This window comes from Apteryx rowi, unplaced genomic scaffold (assembly GCF_003343035.1).
Source record: "Apteryx rowi isolate R43461 unplaced genomic scaffold, aptRow1 scaffold_193, whole genome shotgun sequence".
Taxonomy (NCBI): Eukaryota; Metazoa; Chordata; class Aves; order Apterygiformes; family Apterygidae; genus Apteryx; species Apteryx rowi.
Genome location: NW_020448230.1, coordinates 1,024,235 through 1,041,033, shown reverse-complemented (window position 1 = coordinate 1,041,033; position 16,799 = coordinate 1,024,235). Strand labels below are relative to the sequence as shown.

The window sequence follows — 16,799 nt, the reverse complement described above, 5'->3', positions numbered from 1 at the left end:
GATTACGTAGTGAGCTCACAATTTATGTGGTTGCACATTGAAGCACAAGTTAATGTATACTGATTTTTAACAGACTTGCTTCTTATTCAGTCAGTTATTTGAATTCACAGTTGAAACAGGACAGCAAATTATGCTTATAAAAAAGTTGATTCTTGAGGTTTTTCAGAAATGCRCAGTGAAATTAGTAAGTACAGTTCCATAGTTAAAGGATATTCTTACTAAGGATATATCCAACTGTGGGAGATAAGACAGGTGATGTATCTTCTGATGTAAGATGAAAAACTAATTGAAAATGAATTGAAAAGTGACCATTTCCCAAAATGTTAGTGACTCAAAAGATCACTTTACAGACAGTCGTGCAGGAAAGAGTTTTTCTGGTTAACTAGTCACATTTTATGTAGTTGTAAAAATTTATTTTATTGATCAAATTTTAAAGTGTATGTACAAAATATACCTCTTAGAGATCCATACAGAATTATCTTTCTGGTAATCTGTTTTATCTACGTACATGGATTTCATGTTGTTTGATCCAGACTGGCACGAGTCAAAGCTGGTATTTTGTAACAATCAGTTAAGAAAACTTTGTCCTATACATCTAAACATATGAAGTAGTGAACGTTAGCTGTAACTCTACATACTGAAAAGTATATTAATGACTTCCGATCCTGTTTTTGTATGTTTAATACTTTTGAATTTGCTGTTAATTTTCTTGCATGATATTTTGAATGTTTGCTTAAAAACATTAAATGTGTACAAATTTTTTGCTTTTAGATATGATGAATGGATAAAGGCAGACAAGATAGTGAGACCAGCTGATAAAAATGTGCCAAAAATTAAGCATCGAAAGAAAATAAAGGTAGTTTCTCTTCTTTTTTCCCTCCTCACCTCCACCCCCTAGTCAACTTTGGTTTAATTTATTCTTACATACTTTCCCCACATGCACTTCTAGTCTTTTGATAGACCTATGAACACATGACAATAAAAATGACTGCCTCTTAGCCTTTTAAAACTGAATAAGCTGTGTGGGTTGTTTTGTTTTGTTTTTTTAGCATGGTTTTGTTCTTTCACTTTTGGGGGAAAAAGCTTTTCTTTTCCTCCTGCCTATTCTTCTCATGGAATTTAAGTATGCACTAGCAGGACACAAACTAGATGGATCCACTTCAGCAGCAGTGGTGGCAGCCAACTCCCGGCAGCAGTGTTTGAGCTCAACTCCTGGCAGCAGTGTTTGTGAGCTCCCTCTGCTGATTCTGGAGAATGAACCAATGACTAATCCATGTATATGTGGTATATACGTTCTTATTCCCTTCATCCCCTTTCTTTTAAAAGTCATTTTTAACAAAAACTGATATTTAGGGTCAGATTACGATACCTGCTTTGGGCAGCAGGATTCAAGGAGACTTTTCTTGCTCCTGCCCGCGATGCCAGAGCTCCCCCCCGCGCACCGTGGAGCCTCTGGGCGGTGCCGGGCGGGCATTCCGGAGACCCGGGCAGCCCCGGGAACAGGGTGTCACAGACTTTGTCCTGCCCGTTGCCACTCGGCCTTCGCTTGTAGGGCGTTGGCAGTCTCCCCTTTCAGATTTGTAGTAGYGTTGAGGTAATTCCCGTCTTTGGTGTAAGAACCTCGGCATAGGCCCGGAAAGGCATTTGCGGACTCTTGAGTAAAGAAGAAAGCTTTTCTTTTCAGATTTGATGATGAGGGTAACTATCACCATTGCTTAATTGTAATCCATGTTAATTTGTATGCTCAAATGACAAGAGCTTTTAATCTTTTCTTTAATGTAGAATAAAACTGACAAAGAGAAGGAAGAGAAGTATTCTCCTAAAAACTGTAAATTGCGACGTTTGTCAAAACCACCCTTTCACACCAGCATGTCACCGGAGGCTGGGTCCAAACTTGATAGCACTGAAGCCAAAAATTCTGAACAAGCTCCAGTTAAATCTATAGAAATTACTTCTATCCTTAATGGGCTCCAAGGTATTGTACATAAACTTTTTCTAACTCTGTGAATAGCCTTCCACCGGTAGTAAATGTCAATGTAGAACAACTGTTGCAATTGTACAATTGTAAGCTTTTGAGTCTGGCTGTGCATCTGTTTCATTGTATTACATCATCTTCAGAAACCTTTATATATACTCTTACCCTTATATATAAGTAATATTTACATTTTCTGAAAATAGATATTGTAGATTCAGGGTATGCTATTAAAAATGCATATTCTTATAATTACATTTTCATGTTGCTGCCATGGCTTTTTTTGGTGCCCAGCAAGGCATTTTTGCTTCCTCTGTTACTTCTAAATTTTGAATTCTTGATCTATGTGATTTTTGTAATCTGATGAAGCTATCCTTGTCATAGATAAGAGAACTAATAAAACTAGGTTTCCTGTCTCGTTCCTAATGTTGTTTTCCCTTTCCCACACTTTTATATCAGCACTATAATAACTAGTTGCCTCTCTTCTTCCTTAGTTGCCTACATGCCTCCAGAAAAAGAAACTGTATATGATACAGGTAGTCTGGGTAACCACCAATTTTTGTGAAAGTTGTATGAACTTAGTAATCTTCCAGACACTTATTTAAACTTGGCCAGTGGGTTCTAAACTTGTAGGTGAAAGAAGAACAGTCTGCATAATCTCTTGCGCTTCATTTTCTTAGGAAACCAGAAACTAAAAATACTTAGTGGTGATGATAATAACACTGTTATTACTGCTATAATTAATCTGTCATTAACTTCTGACTACAAAAGCAATTTGACATATGCCCTCTAATGTTTTGGAAAGCTAAATGTTTTCCATGGTACATAATTAGTTTCCAGAAATGCTTGTAATTGTGTGCCATTCTATCATTTAAATTCATATACATTCATGCTGTTGATTTTAAAACTACATTTCTCTCTCTCTCGTGCACTCTTGTGTGTGTGTGGTGTTTTTTTGTTTTTTTTTTTTTGTTTTTTTTTTAGAAAATATGCAAGACTACTATTTTTGTGTCCCTAGTCCTCCAATTTTAGAGCTGTTTGCTCAAAACTTTTTAAAGGTCTTTTTCCTACACTGGAATGATTAATACTTTTGTATGTTATATAAACTTTCTTTTTAAAGGTCACGGTAAAATAAATAGGTTGTGAGGGAAAATTAATAGACCTGAGTTTTGGTTACACTTTTTTAACGTGGAGTTCTTGTTTTTCATTCCAAATGGCAAATTTTGTTACCTTCTTTATTATATAGTAGTGTAGTTATGATGCTCTAAGCTTATGAGAAAGACAAGTGTTGGAAGCCTGTTTTAAGTGACAGATTACTTGGAACTTTAGGCCATAATATGTACCATGATTCTTTAATTTAAAAAGAAAAACACACACTGAAAGAAGGATGCAAAATTTGCTTTCTGATTGAGTCTTAGTGTAGAAATTCAGATCCTGCCTCTCTTAAAGAAACAATGAGCAAGAACACCTGAGGCAGCATTTCCCAAGTTGTTCTGTCCTGTACCTCTCAGTTACCTATTAGCATGCTCTTCTCTAAGTTTGTTGACTTCAGCAGACTTTTTAAAAAAAAGTTAATTTAACTTTGATSATCTCAGTTGAAAGTTTTGCCTTTCTTCTCTCCCATTAGTTACGTTATCATCTCTAAGGAGATGGTGAGTTTTAGTGAGGAATTGAGAATGAGAGCTAGGAAGTGGCATGAAGGGTGTTAAACTGGCTACACCACCAAAAATGGCATGTAAAGGAGCTACCAAAATATCTGAGCCACTTCTTACTGCTCCTTGTATCCATTTCTTTTCCCATTGGATGGGCCTGCTGTTGATTCTTTCTCCATCATATCTCTGTTCTTTTTTTCTCAGTTTCTTCATTCCTGACCTTGAATTTTCTTACTGTAATCTACACTCTTATTATTCATATATTTCTCAAAGTGCATTTGTTTATTATGTCGGTTTTTTTAAGGCTGGTCACCAGACTGGTTTATTTGATGCACTATTGCATGTCTTTTTATTTTATTTATTTTTATTTTTATTTTTATTCTGTCCTTTTTACATTGTGGATTCTTTAGGGAAATTATTGTCTTAGTCTGTTTTGAGCTTTGGAGAAAGGGCAGATAATACTTTTATGTTGTAACTCATAAGAAACATTAAGAGTTTTTATATTAAACACTTTGTTTTGTTTTTTGTTATGAAGAAAGTTCTTATTTGTATGGATTAATAAAAAATGTCACTTACATAAAAGCTATTGATCTATGCATTCTCTGCTTGGGAAACTCCTTGGAAGAATTTCCTAGAGATGTGCTTTATAATACTGAGTTTCCAAACTCAGTGACACTGCTCCTAATCTAGCTATTACGCCTTTTAATAGAACAGAAAATAACCTTTGAAGCCTTTATAGGATGCAGTTTAAAAATATATATATCCTACTAGAAAGCCCAGTACCGTTGGTTCATATCTTTGCAGTTTTCTTTAGCTGTTTTTTGGTATTGCTTGTAACCAGAATCAAAACAAACTATTTTTTGTGGGGTTTTTTTTTGATTTTATTTTTAACTAGCTTCTGAAAGTTCTGATGATAGTGAGCAGGAAGATGACCAAAGTGCCCAGAATGTACCTGCTGATGGCAAAGAGGAATCTCAAGATGAAGCTATGAGCCAAGATAAAAATGAGCTCTGTCTGAAAGAAGAACAGAGCAATTCATCCCTCCTAGAGGAAACTAAAGCTCTGACAGATGTAGCAGTGCCCAAGTCAGGATCCAAGTCTCCAGAAAGATTGCGAAAAGAGCTGGAAGAATTATCTGAAGATACTGACTCTGATGGAGAAGATGAAACCACAAAGAAGAGAAAGGAAATAAAAAAGGAAATGGTTGATAAAACAGCAAAACCACAAGTTAAACGTGGTAAACGAAGATACTGTGTTGCAGAGGAATCTTTAAAGACTGTGTCACCTAACAGAAAGGATGAGAAATCCAAAAGCAAAGACTCCCTTGGTTTAGAAAACAGCAGTAACAGCTCCTCAGATGAAGACGAGGAGGACAAATCTAAACTGAAAATCACTCCCACTAAAAAGTACAATGGATTAGAGGAGAAAAGGAAATCTTTACGGACAAGTACTTTCTACTCAGGATTTTCTGAAGTAGCAGAGAAAAGGATAAAGCTTCTAAATAACTCTGATGAAAGACTTCAGAATACCAGAGCTAAGGATCGAAAAGATGTTTGGTCAAGTATTCAGGGACAATGGCCGAAAAAAACGCTGAAGGAACTGTTCTCGGACTCGGACACTGAAGCTGCTGCCTCCCCTCCGCATGCTGCTCCTGAGGACACTGCAGCAGAGGAGCAGCTTCAGACTCTTGCAGAAGAAGACGTATCTTTGCCTAGCTCTGAACTTGAAAAACCTTTGCCAGCTAGTGTAGAGGTTAAACCTGTTGAGGAGAAACCAACTGAAATGGGTGAAAAGAAAGTTGAATTTCCAAGCAGTGGGAGTAATTCAGTGCTAAATACTCCTCCTACCACACCTGAATCACCTTCGTCTGTAACCGTAACAGAATCCAGTAGACATCAATCCAGTGTCACTGTCTCTGAGATGTTGCCACCAAATCAAGAAGAGATACGAAGCATTAAAAGTGAAACCGATAGCACAATAGAGGTGGATAGTGTTGCAGGGGAGCTGCAAGACCTCCAGTCTGAGGGAAATGTTTCTCCAACAGGTTTTGATGCCAGCATCAGCTCCAGTAGTAGTAATCAGCCAGAGCCAGAGCATACTGAAAAAGGTAAAGAAAATGTTGAAACAGAGCTGTTTTCAACCTAGATCTAGCTCTCATTTACTGTGTTGCTGATGTATTTGCATTCTGTTATCATTACACTGCTGACAAGTTAGTTAATACTGTTGGAGGAAGTAGTAGCCTGCTGCCCACTTTAAATCTGTGGAAACAGCGTAATCAAGTGAATAAAAGATGATAATCTTCTAGGAAGTTTTCTGTGGCCTTTTGCTAAGAATTCTAGTGCTTTTAATGAGGAATAAAGCATATAAGAAAAAAGTTTATATTGGAAATGACAATGAAAGACCAGAGCAAGCTGTAATGCATTGTACAGGGAATATGTGTTGTAGTAGGCTGCATACACTTTCAAATACCTTGCTTGCAAGAGGAAGATACTGTTTCTTAGGTAACATTTTGATTCTCTCTATGCTGATGATTTGGAAAAATCAAGTGCCAATTATTGCTTCCTTAGGCAACAATTTCAAACTGCTTTCTAGAACTGGCTACCTTGTATCAATTTTAAGAAACTTGCTTTTTTTTTTTTTTTTTTTTTTTAGGACTCCTATTAATGTTGAAGGAGTTCACTATTTACATTCATAATTCACAGGAATTTGATCACAGGTTTTATGACTAAACAAAACAGTTGAGGAAAATCTGTGTTTCACAACTTAGTACTATTTCTATCTAAAGATTTGGGTACTTTCTTTTGAATTTCTGAATCTGTTGATATTTGTCAGCTTTTGCCATTACAGATGGCCATCTTGAGATTTCACTAAATTATTTTTAAATATTTCCTGTAGGTCATGCTTTATATGCTGTGGAAATCAAAGTTCAAACCATTTTAATCCTGAAAAATAGATAGGGTTAGAGGCTGGGAGCATCTTTACCCCTTCCTCCCCACCCTGCTTCACTCACAAATGGGTTTTCATCTTCAGATATGTTTTTGTAAGTTGTTTTTGAAGGTCCCATCTTGGGACCACCAGAGTAGAGGGAGTAATAAGGGCTCAGTCCTGCCAGCATTTGTGTGCGTGACATCAGTGGACTGTCTGCTTCGTAGAGGTTTGCGAGACTGGGTCCAAAAAACTTCTGTGAGGTTCTCTGGCTGTTGTATAGTCCCATTAAAAGCACAGCTACTTTTACCATGTTGATCTGCCTAAAAAATTATTAATCCAAAAGAAGAAAGTGTGTGTCTGAATGTAATCCTGAGATGACAAAAGTGGTTTCTTCATCTCAACAGATTTCAGTTCTCTTGAGGAGAAAAATAATTAGCTGAAAATTTTCCCAATCAAAGTACCCTTAAGGTGTGTTACCCTCATCATTCTGTTTTTGTTGCATTCTTTCAAAAGAACAGTTCAATGTTTTTGCTTAAAAAGAGGAGAGAGTTTGCAAGAGAGGTGGAAGTTCTAGTCCTCTAAGTCAGCCTGTAGTGCTTTCCCCAATTCCTAGGTGGGTAGGTGTAGAACTTAATTTGTTTCTTTTTTGTCTGAAAGGAAGTTACTGCCACATGAAATCAAGAAGTCTTTTTCCTTGTTTTAAGTTGTTTTTATGCTATTAATAGAACAATACTGGTCTTGCATGTATTAGATTTTTAACTTCCTCTCTTACTTTATCACCATTCTGCCTCTTTTAGAAAACTGGGTGAGCCCACYGTTTCTTAATTTACATGGTTTTGTTATGGGACTCATTTTCATCTGTAAATCAGGAGGTCATGTGAGTGTAAATTTGAATGATTCCTATTTGCAAGCTACTAGATTTTTTTTCTTCTACTGTTTGTATGGGAAAGAGTAGAAGAGTAATTTTCCTCTTCTACTTTTCTCCTTTTAGTCACAAAAAACAGTAGACTTCCCCCCCCCTTTTTTTTTAAACAGATAATTGTTGACTTATTTTTTTTATCACTATCTCGGTTCTATTTTTTTTTAAACATTCAATTAATATAACTACTGATAACAAATAATAGTTTAGGGTTTTTTTCCCACAGCTTGCAAGTGTGGCAAAGGCTTTATTTCCAACATTCCATTCTAATGATTCCTTAAGTTTTTCTAATAAATGTATTCCAATTTAATTTACAGTATAAAATATATTTAAAAAAAAATCCGTGTGGTCAGAGAAATTCTGATGATGCATAYGAGAAAGTTATTTGCAATTATCTTATATATGCACTTCAACCAACAAATTGTCTGCTTTCCCTCCTCCACCTCTTCTTGCCAATATAAATAGAAAACTGAACCCTATTAAGGATAGATAAGGGCAGTTGCATCGCTGGCTACAAACTTAAGCTCTGAGGGTTTTTTTTTTTTTTTTTTTTTTTGAGAGAGACTTTATGGTTGAGAAAGACACACAGAAGTGCAAGTATTTATGTTTGTTTGTGTGTTTTTCTTTCAATTATAGTCTGTTCAGGCCAAAAAAGACTTAAAGATGCTCAGGGAGGAGGCAGCTCTGCAAAAAAGCAGAAAAGAAGCCACAAAGCTGCTTCTGTGAACAACAAAAAGAAGAGTAAAACTAGTAAGTACAGCAGCTTAATGTGAAATAACATGTATGAGAGTATTGTTTCACCTGTTGAATGACAGTAGAGATGAAGTCTGGAATAAATATATTAGGACAAAATATTCTGAGCAGGGAGTTCTTCATGCTGTTTAAATGAATAAACTATTTTTAGTGAATGCCAAAGTATTTTTAAATGTCTTGTGTTATTTCTGGGCCTATTTCTAAGAAATGTTTAATATTTTGTAATTCAGAAAGACTAAGAGGAGTGCACATTTCATGCATAGTAGGATCGGGATCTTTGTTACCACAGGGAAAAAGACAGGCATCTGACATCATGGTCACATGTTTAAGATGGGAGACTGGAGTTTAGCTCAAACAACCTCATGCTGCAGAAAACATTTAGAGGATAATATCTCTTCCAGTGGCAAATACGTAAATAATTCCAGAAGAAGACCGGCTCTATCTTCTTTCTCTATCATTTATTACATCTTAAGTAAACAATGCATGATTTTGCAGCTCTTATGTTAAATTAACTTGTAGAAGCTAATTGGAATAGGAACTATGGTACTAGGGAAGAGAGCCTTAGTAAAAGCAGAGCTGTGTAAGATGAGACACATACAYGTGTTCAGAAGACAGCAAGATCAATTACTGCCTCTTCTCACTGTTAATGTTAATAAGAAATGTCAGGGGATGGTCAGCCAGGATAGTGTTTAAAAAAAAAAAAAACAGTTAAGTAAGGATTGAAAATATATACTGTGTCTCTTTATCAGCTTTTACTAAAATTGTGCCCCTTCTGATCTGATATTTGCTCTCACTGCACCCATACTTTGTGTACTTCATGTTCAATGAACCCCTTTCCACAGTCTCTCATCCTTTTTTCATTCCATTTCACTGATCTCCTCCTAACAAAATCCTTCCTCCTTCTCTCACCCCAGGAATTAAAGTAACAAAGCAAACTGAATTTGCAGAACTAATGCACCATTTTTAGTTTTATCACTGCTCCCTTTGATTTTGTGGATTTATCTCTTTTTCTCAGCCTGTATCTTTGTCAGGATGCAAGCACTTCAGGACTAGGATTGTTTCTTGTACTGTGTACAGTGCTTGGCATATGTGGACTCTTTAAGTACTGCTGTAATAAAGGCAATAAATAAATAAATAAAATGTGGAATCAGTTGTGAGCAAAAAATGTTTTTGGCAAAATTCAGGTATGTCAGTTAAAGCTGTTTGTCGCAGCTTCAGCTTTTGTCTTTGCGTTAAGGCAGCAGACAACTGCAGCTCTGCGGCCAGCAGGGTTCCTTTCTACAACATGCCTCTTGGTGACCTTCCTTGCTAAAGAACTTGTTTAGCAGCTTCTCCGGTGTGGGTAACTGGATCATAAAGAACAGAACCAAAAGGGACTGTGAGGGTCCATCTTGTCAGTACCTAGGGCATGTACAACTAATGTGCAAGTTTCTCCTAATAAATGTTTGTCAAACACAATTTTAAAAACAACTCTAAGGATGGAGATTCTGTCACTTCTCTAGGCATTTTCTTCCAGTGCTTCACTAGACCTATGCTGAATTATTACCTCTCCCTCCATCCCAGTTCTATTTTTGTAAGGCTAAACAATCTTGATCCTTTTGATCATTCATCATAAATCATGTCTTTTAGAGTGATTATTTTGTTACTTTCCTTTGGACAGTTTAATTAGAAACCTGTATTCAGTTCAGCCTGTTGCTTTTATTATAAAAGTGATTTAGTGTGAGCTGAAGTTCTTTGGTTCTGGGTGAGCTGGAGATGTTCTTCTGCAGATAAAAGCAAAATTTAAACATTGCATCTGAGGGTTTTTTTGTAGATGGTGTCGTATAAACTTCACCTCATTACTAGTCATCTTAGCACTGAAGACCTAAAGTAACTAAAGGTGACATAAGGCTAAAAAAAAGGTCAGTTGCTTACTCTCACTTCTATCTTACGCATGGCCTAAGAGAGTACAAGGAAAAGCTGATCTATAACTGTAACCTTTAAAACTGCAGCACAGGTAGAAGCTTTTATATGCTGAATGGTGTATCTTTCTCTTGTTTATCTCTGTTTTTAATATTGATTTCTAATAGAGCAATCAAACTTGCTAGAAAAAAGTAAGTATAGCCTCATAAGCAAAAATTATTCATAAATGCATGGATAACGTTTGTATCTACATTGTCACATTAAATGGCCTCTTTGTGTTATTTTCTAACATAGAAAGCATCTTCATGAATATGGTTCTAAGAACCATATGTGGCACTATTGAACAGTTCTGAGAGTAGGATGTACTTTCCCTACACAGACCGTGGATAGTCAGATTTTATGCAGGAGTTTTCATAAAATTATTTTTTTTTTCTCTTACATACATTCATGTGCACTTTCAGCAATATACCTGCCAATATTCAGGATAGGTTGTGGAGCCCCTGACGGGTAATGGAGCCACAGTATGGTCCTTTTACCCACTTTCTAGCTCTAGGATTTTGATTCCCATGAGCCCACTTTGTAGCTATGAATCTACCTGCACAGCAACCAACTGGACAGTGTTACCAGTGCAAGTTTTCCCTTTCACAGCATGCTGGAATTAGAGAAACCCCATTGTATGGCTGCCTATTTTGTGGTCCTGTCTTTGAGCTCTAGAGAGGCAAAGGGCCACGTGCCAAGTTCCTATGCCAGGGTAAATTGTATCATTTTAGGGTAAAAGGGTTTCAGTCAAATAAACTCCTTTTATTTGAGAATCAGTGCAGGGGCAGCTTCTGATGAGCTTTGTTTTGGGGAAGATGGTGATTTGTTTTATAATAATGCATTTTCTTGTTTCTTCAGCAAACAGCAGTGATAGTGAAGAACTGTCTGCTGGTGAAAGTGTGTCCAAGTCTCAGCCAGCAAAATCAGTTTCAGCTGGCATGAAATCTCACCAAACCAAATCACCTGCAAGAACACAATCTCCAGGAAAATGTGGGAAAAATGGAGAGAAGGAGTCTGATCTCAAAGAACAGAATAATYGCTTGCCCAAAGTTTACAAATGGAGTTTTCAAATGTGTAAGTATTGTCTTCAGAGCAAGCCCAGGGTGGTCCTAGAGTAACACAGAAGAATGTTTTTTGAGTTTTGTTTAGTTTGTTCTTTTTCCTCCCTAGAATTATTCCATCATGAGTTTGCTTAGTTTTTTGATAAATCCAGTGGTGGTGGTATGTGGGTGGGTGTGGATTTTTTAGTTCTGTTGGGGGGGTGTTGTTTGTCTGTTGCAATTGCAGTGCAGGTAGCCGCCTATATCCCACTCCTTTAATTCTGTTTTTTCAATTGAGCTCCTATGCGGACTTGCCATTCTTGGCATCCTGGGCTGACTTGCCATTCTGGCATGAGTGTTATCCACTAGATGCATTTCTTGTGTTGATGTTTTCTTGCTATTTTACTCTTCCTTCTCTAGCTATCATTCAGACATTTACGTGATTGATTTGCAATGTTTTTTCCCTTCTATTTTGCCTTATTGAACCAGGACACATCTACTATTTGTAGTGATAAAATCTTTCAGTGTGTGGGTGTCAGTCAGCTACAGGTACACATTTGGCTAGCTGTGAGCGTAGCATTGAAAGGATCATGAATTCCTCTATCTGAAAAGCAGTTCAATAGCTTATTAGTGCCTCAGTGATACTAATGTAACTTCTTCCTTGCCTTTATATGTGTACATGCTGATGTGCTATTGCACGGTTATATACACTGGAGAAAGGAGAGGAGTATGACCAGATATTAGATGAATATGACTCCTCAATGTAACAATAAGCAAGCAGTTGAAAATAATTATTTAAAAAGAAAAACTTGCTGTTTTTTGTCCCTGTCTCTCTTCTGGTTTCCAGGAGTCTAATTGCCTAGTCAGCAATACATCATTCTCCTCATATTTTAGTACCAACTGTGGATGCATGCATGAGTTGCTTTCTCTTTGCTTTTAAAGGTCAAATTAAAACTGTGTGAAGTGGCTGATACAAATTACTACTTAAAATAATCCATAATATCTCATTCAGTGTTCACAGATGACCTTAGTATATGTCAAGTCTCTGAAGTTCGCAGAGCACTGTGCTAGTGGGAATTTGGGCAGAAGGAGCTCTTTTCTGCTGCCTGTTCCAGGCAGCGTGAAGGCTGCTGTCCCTCTCGTGGACTGGGAACAGGAAAAGGCTGGCACAGCATGTTGCGCAGACACCTATGCTAAATCCTTTGCCAGCAATGTTGTTTTATGCCCAGGGAATTCTCCACTTAGCAGCTCCATTTCTTCTTGTGATGAAAGAATATGACCCTACAATTTTTCCACAGCTGTGAATCTGCATGTTGTTCCACATTAAAAGTATTTTTCTCCTAGTTCTTCCTCACAATCAAATTACATTCTGCTTTTTTTCAGGACTGTGAATGTAATGGCTCTTTATTGTCCTTTGCCTCACTGGCTGTTCCCCTGCTCAACTCAACACTCACTGGCCTCTTAAGATTCATTGGGCAGATGTCTTGCATAACAGGAAAAAGAGCTTTTGCTTCTTTTTCTCTACCTCTGCTACATTGCACATGCTAAATCTGCTTGGACTTGAGAGTGCTATTTAACGCATTTCCTGCTTTTGCAGGGAGCTGGGACATTTTCAATGTCTTTGAGCTCTCCTCGTCTTCCCATGCTCTAGTATAGTTGTTGCCTTTTGGGCCTGTGTTTTGGTTTTAGTTTTATTTATAGGCTGGTGAACTGCATCTTGTGGTCCCCAGAGGAGAGGGGATGTGTGGGGAATGGGCAGGGGGTATTGTGTTAAGATGCTTTGATCCCATCTAGTTATACCTTGTGGCCCTTATGCCATTTGATTTAGATTAGAACGACCCCACAGCTATCCAAATCCCTGTTGTAACTTGCTTGTTTTGTACTATGGAATTATTAAGGCAAGACTGAACTTCCTGGTGTATTACGCCAAATCAAGCTACAGCAGGGAGTCAAACACTAACAGGCTCGAAGTTTCTTTTGGGCCGCTGTGTTCCCACCAGTTGTCTTGGTTTCCCCTCCAGTGGGGAGGGGAATGCACACATCTTTCTTCCTTTCCGCATCCCCTTCAAATGATACCACCACAGACACAATTTTTAAGAAYAAAGTTTCTGGTAATAAACAGCAGTTGATGTTGTTGCATTTCTTGGCCTTGTTGTCTACTACTTTGAAGTTCATCACTAGGATTTGAGCACTTTCCACATCTAAAAAAAGTCTGAGTTTTAATGAAACACTGCAATAAAACAATTAACAGGCATTGTTTAACTTGCAGCTGACTTGGAAAATTTGACAAGTGCAGAGCGCATAACAGTTCTTCAAGAAAAATTGCAGGAAATCAGGAAACACTACCTGTCCTTAAAATCTGAGGTGGCTTCCATTGATCGAAGAAGAAAGCGCTTAAAGAAAAAGGAACGGGAAAGTAAGTGCTGGGAGCTACATTTTACTTTTAGAAGGCTAAATCACGTATCGTCACGGATGGTTTTAATAAAGTTTGGATAATTTTGAGGAAGATATGTGCCATTAGGAGTTCTTTTAAAAACAGAAGAGGTTGTATACAAATATTTTATGATCTTTAAAAGGTACAGTTCGTTTATCCAGTGACTTTTAATTAATCCTTTGTAAAGAAAAACTGCTTGCCTTTAATTTTTTTCCTTCCTTTTTTTTTTTCCTGCTTAGGCAGAGCTACTTTATGAAAAGTTTAATAAATTTTTCTAAGCAGTGAATGATGTATCCAAGATTATGAATAGCTTATTTCTTTTTTCTAAGTTGTATTATAATTTACTATAGTATTGCTTGTGTATCTAGTTAATGCTTTCCCATTAACATAAGTGCTTTATTTCATGAATATAAGGGAGACCATCAAACCATTTCCCTGAAGTTGCTTTACTTAATGCTGTAGGCAATACTCTAGTGTGCCTGCTTCTAATAGTATTGAAAGGATTATTCTCTCCATGTCTTGCTTTATGTGCACATTTAACAGTACACTGGTTCTAAGAAGAAAGACTGAAATAGGCTGTGCATAGTAAGTTTTTGTGGTTGCAGTTATTATGCGGGAACTGCAGTTCCTTTGCAGTTCCCAGAACAGGTCGTACATGTAGATTCAATGCTGGGGCGGGATCTACCTATGCTCGTTTCTGCTGGAAAGAAAGGGAACTGCTGGCAATGCTGGTGGCTCAGGAATGAGCCCTGGCATACTCTGGCAAGGTTCTTGATCAGCGAACCAGGGCTGCAAGGTGCAATGTCGTGTTGTCTTAGATATAGCCCAAATAATATTTCAAAGTATTTCCCATGAAAGCTAGGGAAAGGCGGCTTTTCTTTTTCTTTTTAATTATCAGGTATTAGTTACTGGAGTTGCTATATACTAATCCTTGTTCTTAACTAGGAAAACATTTTTTGCTTTATTTTGTAGATTTTTAAAATGTATATTTTCTTCTTCCCATGCAGGTGCTGCTACTACATCATCTTCTTCTTCATCACCTTCCTCTAGTTCCATTACAGCTGCGGTTATGTTAACTTTAGCAGAACCGTCTATGTCAAGTTCATCACAAAATGGAATGTCAGTTGAGTGCAGGTGACAGCAGGACTTGCCAAAGCACTTTGCACTTAATGGCTGCTGAGGGCCACTTTTTTTTTCTGTCTTTTTTTTTTATACTGCACAGTGGCACAAAATTCAGACAAGCACTATTTTGTATTTAAAGTTGTTTCTTGACAAGCTAACTTTGCACTTAAGTGCACTTTTATGAAGAAAAAGTACAACAAACTGCTTTTCCTCAAGCAATAATTGTTTCCAACTTGTCTGGGAATTGTAAGTCTAGTGACTCGAAGGCCTTCCACTGTGGCAAATGGAGGCTGTTCACTGCCTGTAGAGACAGTACAGTAAGCATATAGTTGTTGGGTTGGCCTAATTAAATGTGGTAAGGCTTACTGTAAATGTATTCCCTGGTATTTTGTTAAAGCTGGAACATTTGATATTTTTCCATTTATTTATGACAAATATTGAACCTATTTTCATTTGTACAAGCTAATTGTTTTTTAACTAAGTCACCTGATAGTGGCTTTAATTGTATAAGTCAAGCACATGTATTCAATTCAAAACCTGCAGTTAGTAGGATGTTTGACATCAGTCCTGATAACCAAATATGAGGATTCCTTTAAAAAAAGACTGACTAATGTTTACAGGTTTGAATTAGGCTTAAATAGGTTACTCTGGGTTTTAATAACCCATTAATTGGAATGAAACTACTGTACTTTGCCATTTTTCTATAAATCAGTATTTTTTTTTAATTTTGATAAAATACATTATGAAAAAGGAAGAAAATGGCTAACAAACTGTATTAAATCTTAAACAATGTATAAAGATTGTATTTAGCCAGTTAAAAGTGTATATTTATTCATAATGGATTATAACAGTTATATTTTTGTGTTTTCTTGTAAATGTTTCTTTTCCCTTAAAGCAACAAATATTTCATTTGTAATGCTTATTTTATTATAAGATTCAACGGAGAGGACTTCAAGGAGGAGTAAGGTGTGTGGTTATAATTTGTGGTTGCTGATATGAACACTGCCACAAAAGGATAGTTGTTTTTAAATAGCTAGCTGAGTGGTAGACATTTAATTTTTTTAAATGCCTTGTACAAATTCCAGAACCAACTTCAAACTGTTTTCACTTGTTTTGATTTTATGTTGTATGAATCCCAAGCTCTCTCTCCTGTTAATTATATACCTTTGTAAGACATTTGTATATTGCGGAAGTGTTCATTCAAGCTATTTAATACCTGGCACTGTTAATACACAGTACTTTATTGTACAGATTGTTTTACTGTTTTAATTGTAGTTCTGTGTACTTCTTTTGGCTGGGGAAATAGGGGCTGGCATGTTTTTTGTTTTCTGGCAATACAACATGTAAGAATTCAAAGCATTTTGTTTGTAGATGCTATAGTGTCAGAATCCTTTACATTTGACTTTTCTAAGAAAAGCATTTTCGGTCTTCGTAGTGTGTGCTTAAGGTTAACTGATTTTGTTGAAAATGGTTTCAAAGTATTCAGAATTGTACAGGACTGTAAAAATTTGTTGACAAACATTGAAGGAAAAGCTTATAGAAAAAAGCTATAAAATATATATTAGGTTCTGCAGAAAATGGAGAATTATGTAATATATTGTACAAATGTAAGCAAAGGCCTCTGAAATAAAATGCCATAGTTTGTGAATCCCTAATTTTGTTTCTAACAGTTTAATTAAGTAACCTTAGTGTGTTCAATAAATGACACAAAGCTATAGAATCAGTTTAGCAAGTGATATTTAATATGGTGTAATAAGCATATAAAGATAAGTTAGACCAAATATATTGGGCCAATTTTCCTCTTAACAATTGATGCAAATTCATTCTTTGTTTCAGCAGAATGGGAGAACTTGGCCCATTACTTATTTGTACCATTACTRTTACTAAGGCTGCACCAATTGAAATAAAGATGGATTATGATTCATTTGAATTCAGGTAGTCTGAAAACGTAAAAGAAAGCTGCTTAAGATATTTGCTGACTTCTGATATCACCTGGCTAAGTTCAGATTTGGTAGAAGTGAAACCTTTAATTATAGCT

General features: G+C 36.6%; 1 protein-coding gene across 4 annotated transcripts in view; it reads left to right on the top strand.

The window, feature by feature from the left end:
- ARID4B (AT-rich interaction domain 4B) overlaps positions 1 to 16,416 on the top strand; it is a 99,002-nt gene extending 82,586 nt beyond the window's left edge. For all 4 annotated transcript variants that reach the window (XM_026062828.1, XM_026062829.1, XM_026062827.1 and 1 more), the window contains 7 exons: positions 772 to 856; positions 1,783 to 1,975; positions 4,520 to 5,731; positions 8,108 to 8,221; positions 11,024 to 11,239; positions 13,475 to 13,621; positions 14,647 to 16,416. In XM_026062828.1, the coding sequence (XP_025918613.1) occupies positions 772 to 856; positions 1,783 to 1,975; positions 4,520 to 5,731; positions 8,108 to 8,221; positions 11,024 to 11,239; positions 13,475 to 13,621; positions 14,647 to 14,777 (2,098 nt within the window). In that variant the 3' untranslated portion in view covers positions 14,778 to 16,416. The remainder of the gene's footprint in view (positions 1 to 771; positions 857 to 1,782; positions 1,976 to 4,519; positions 5,732 to 8,107; positions 8,222 to 11,023; positions 11,240 to 13,474; positions 13,622 to 14,646) is intronic.
- The last annotated feature ends 383 nt before the right edge of the window (positions 16,417 to 16,799 follow it).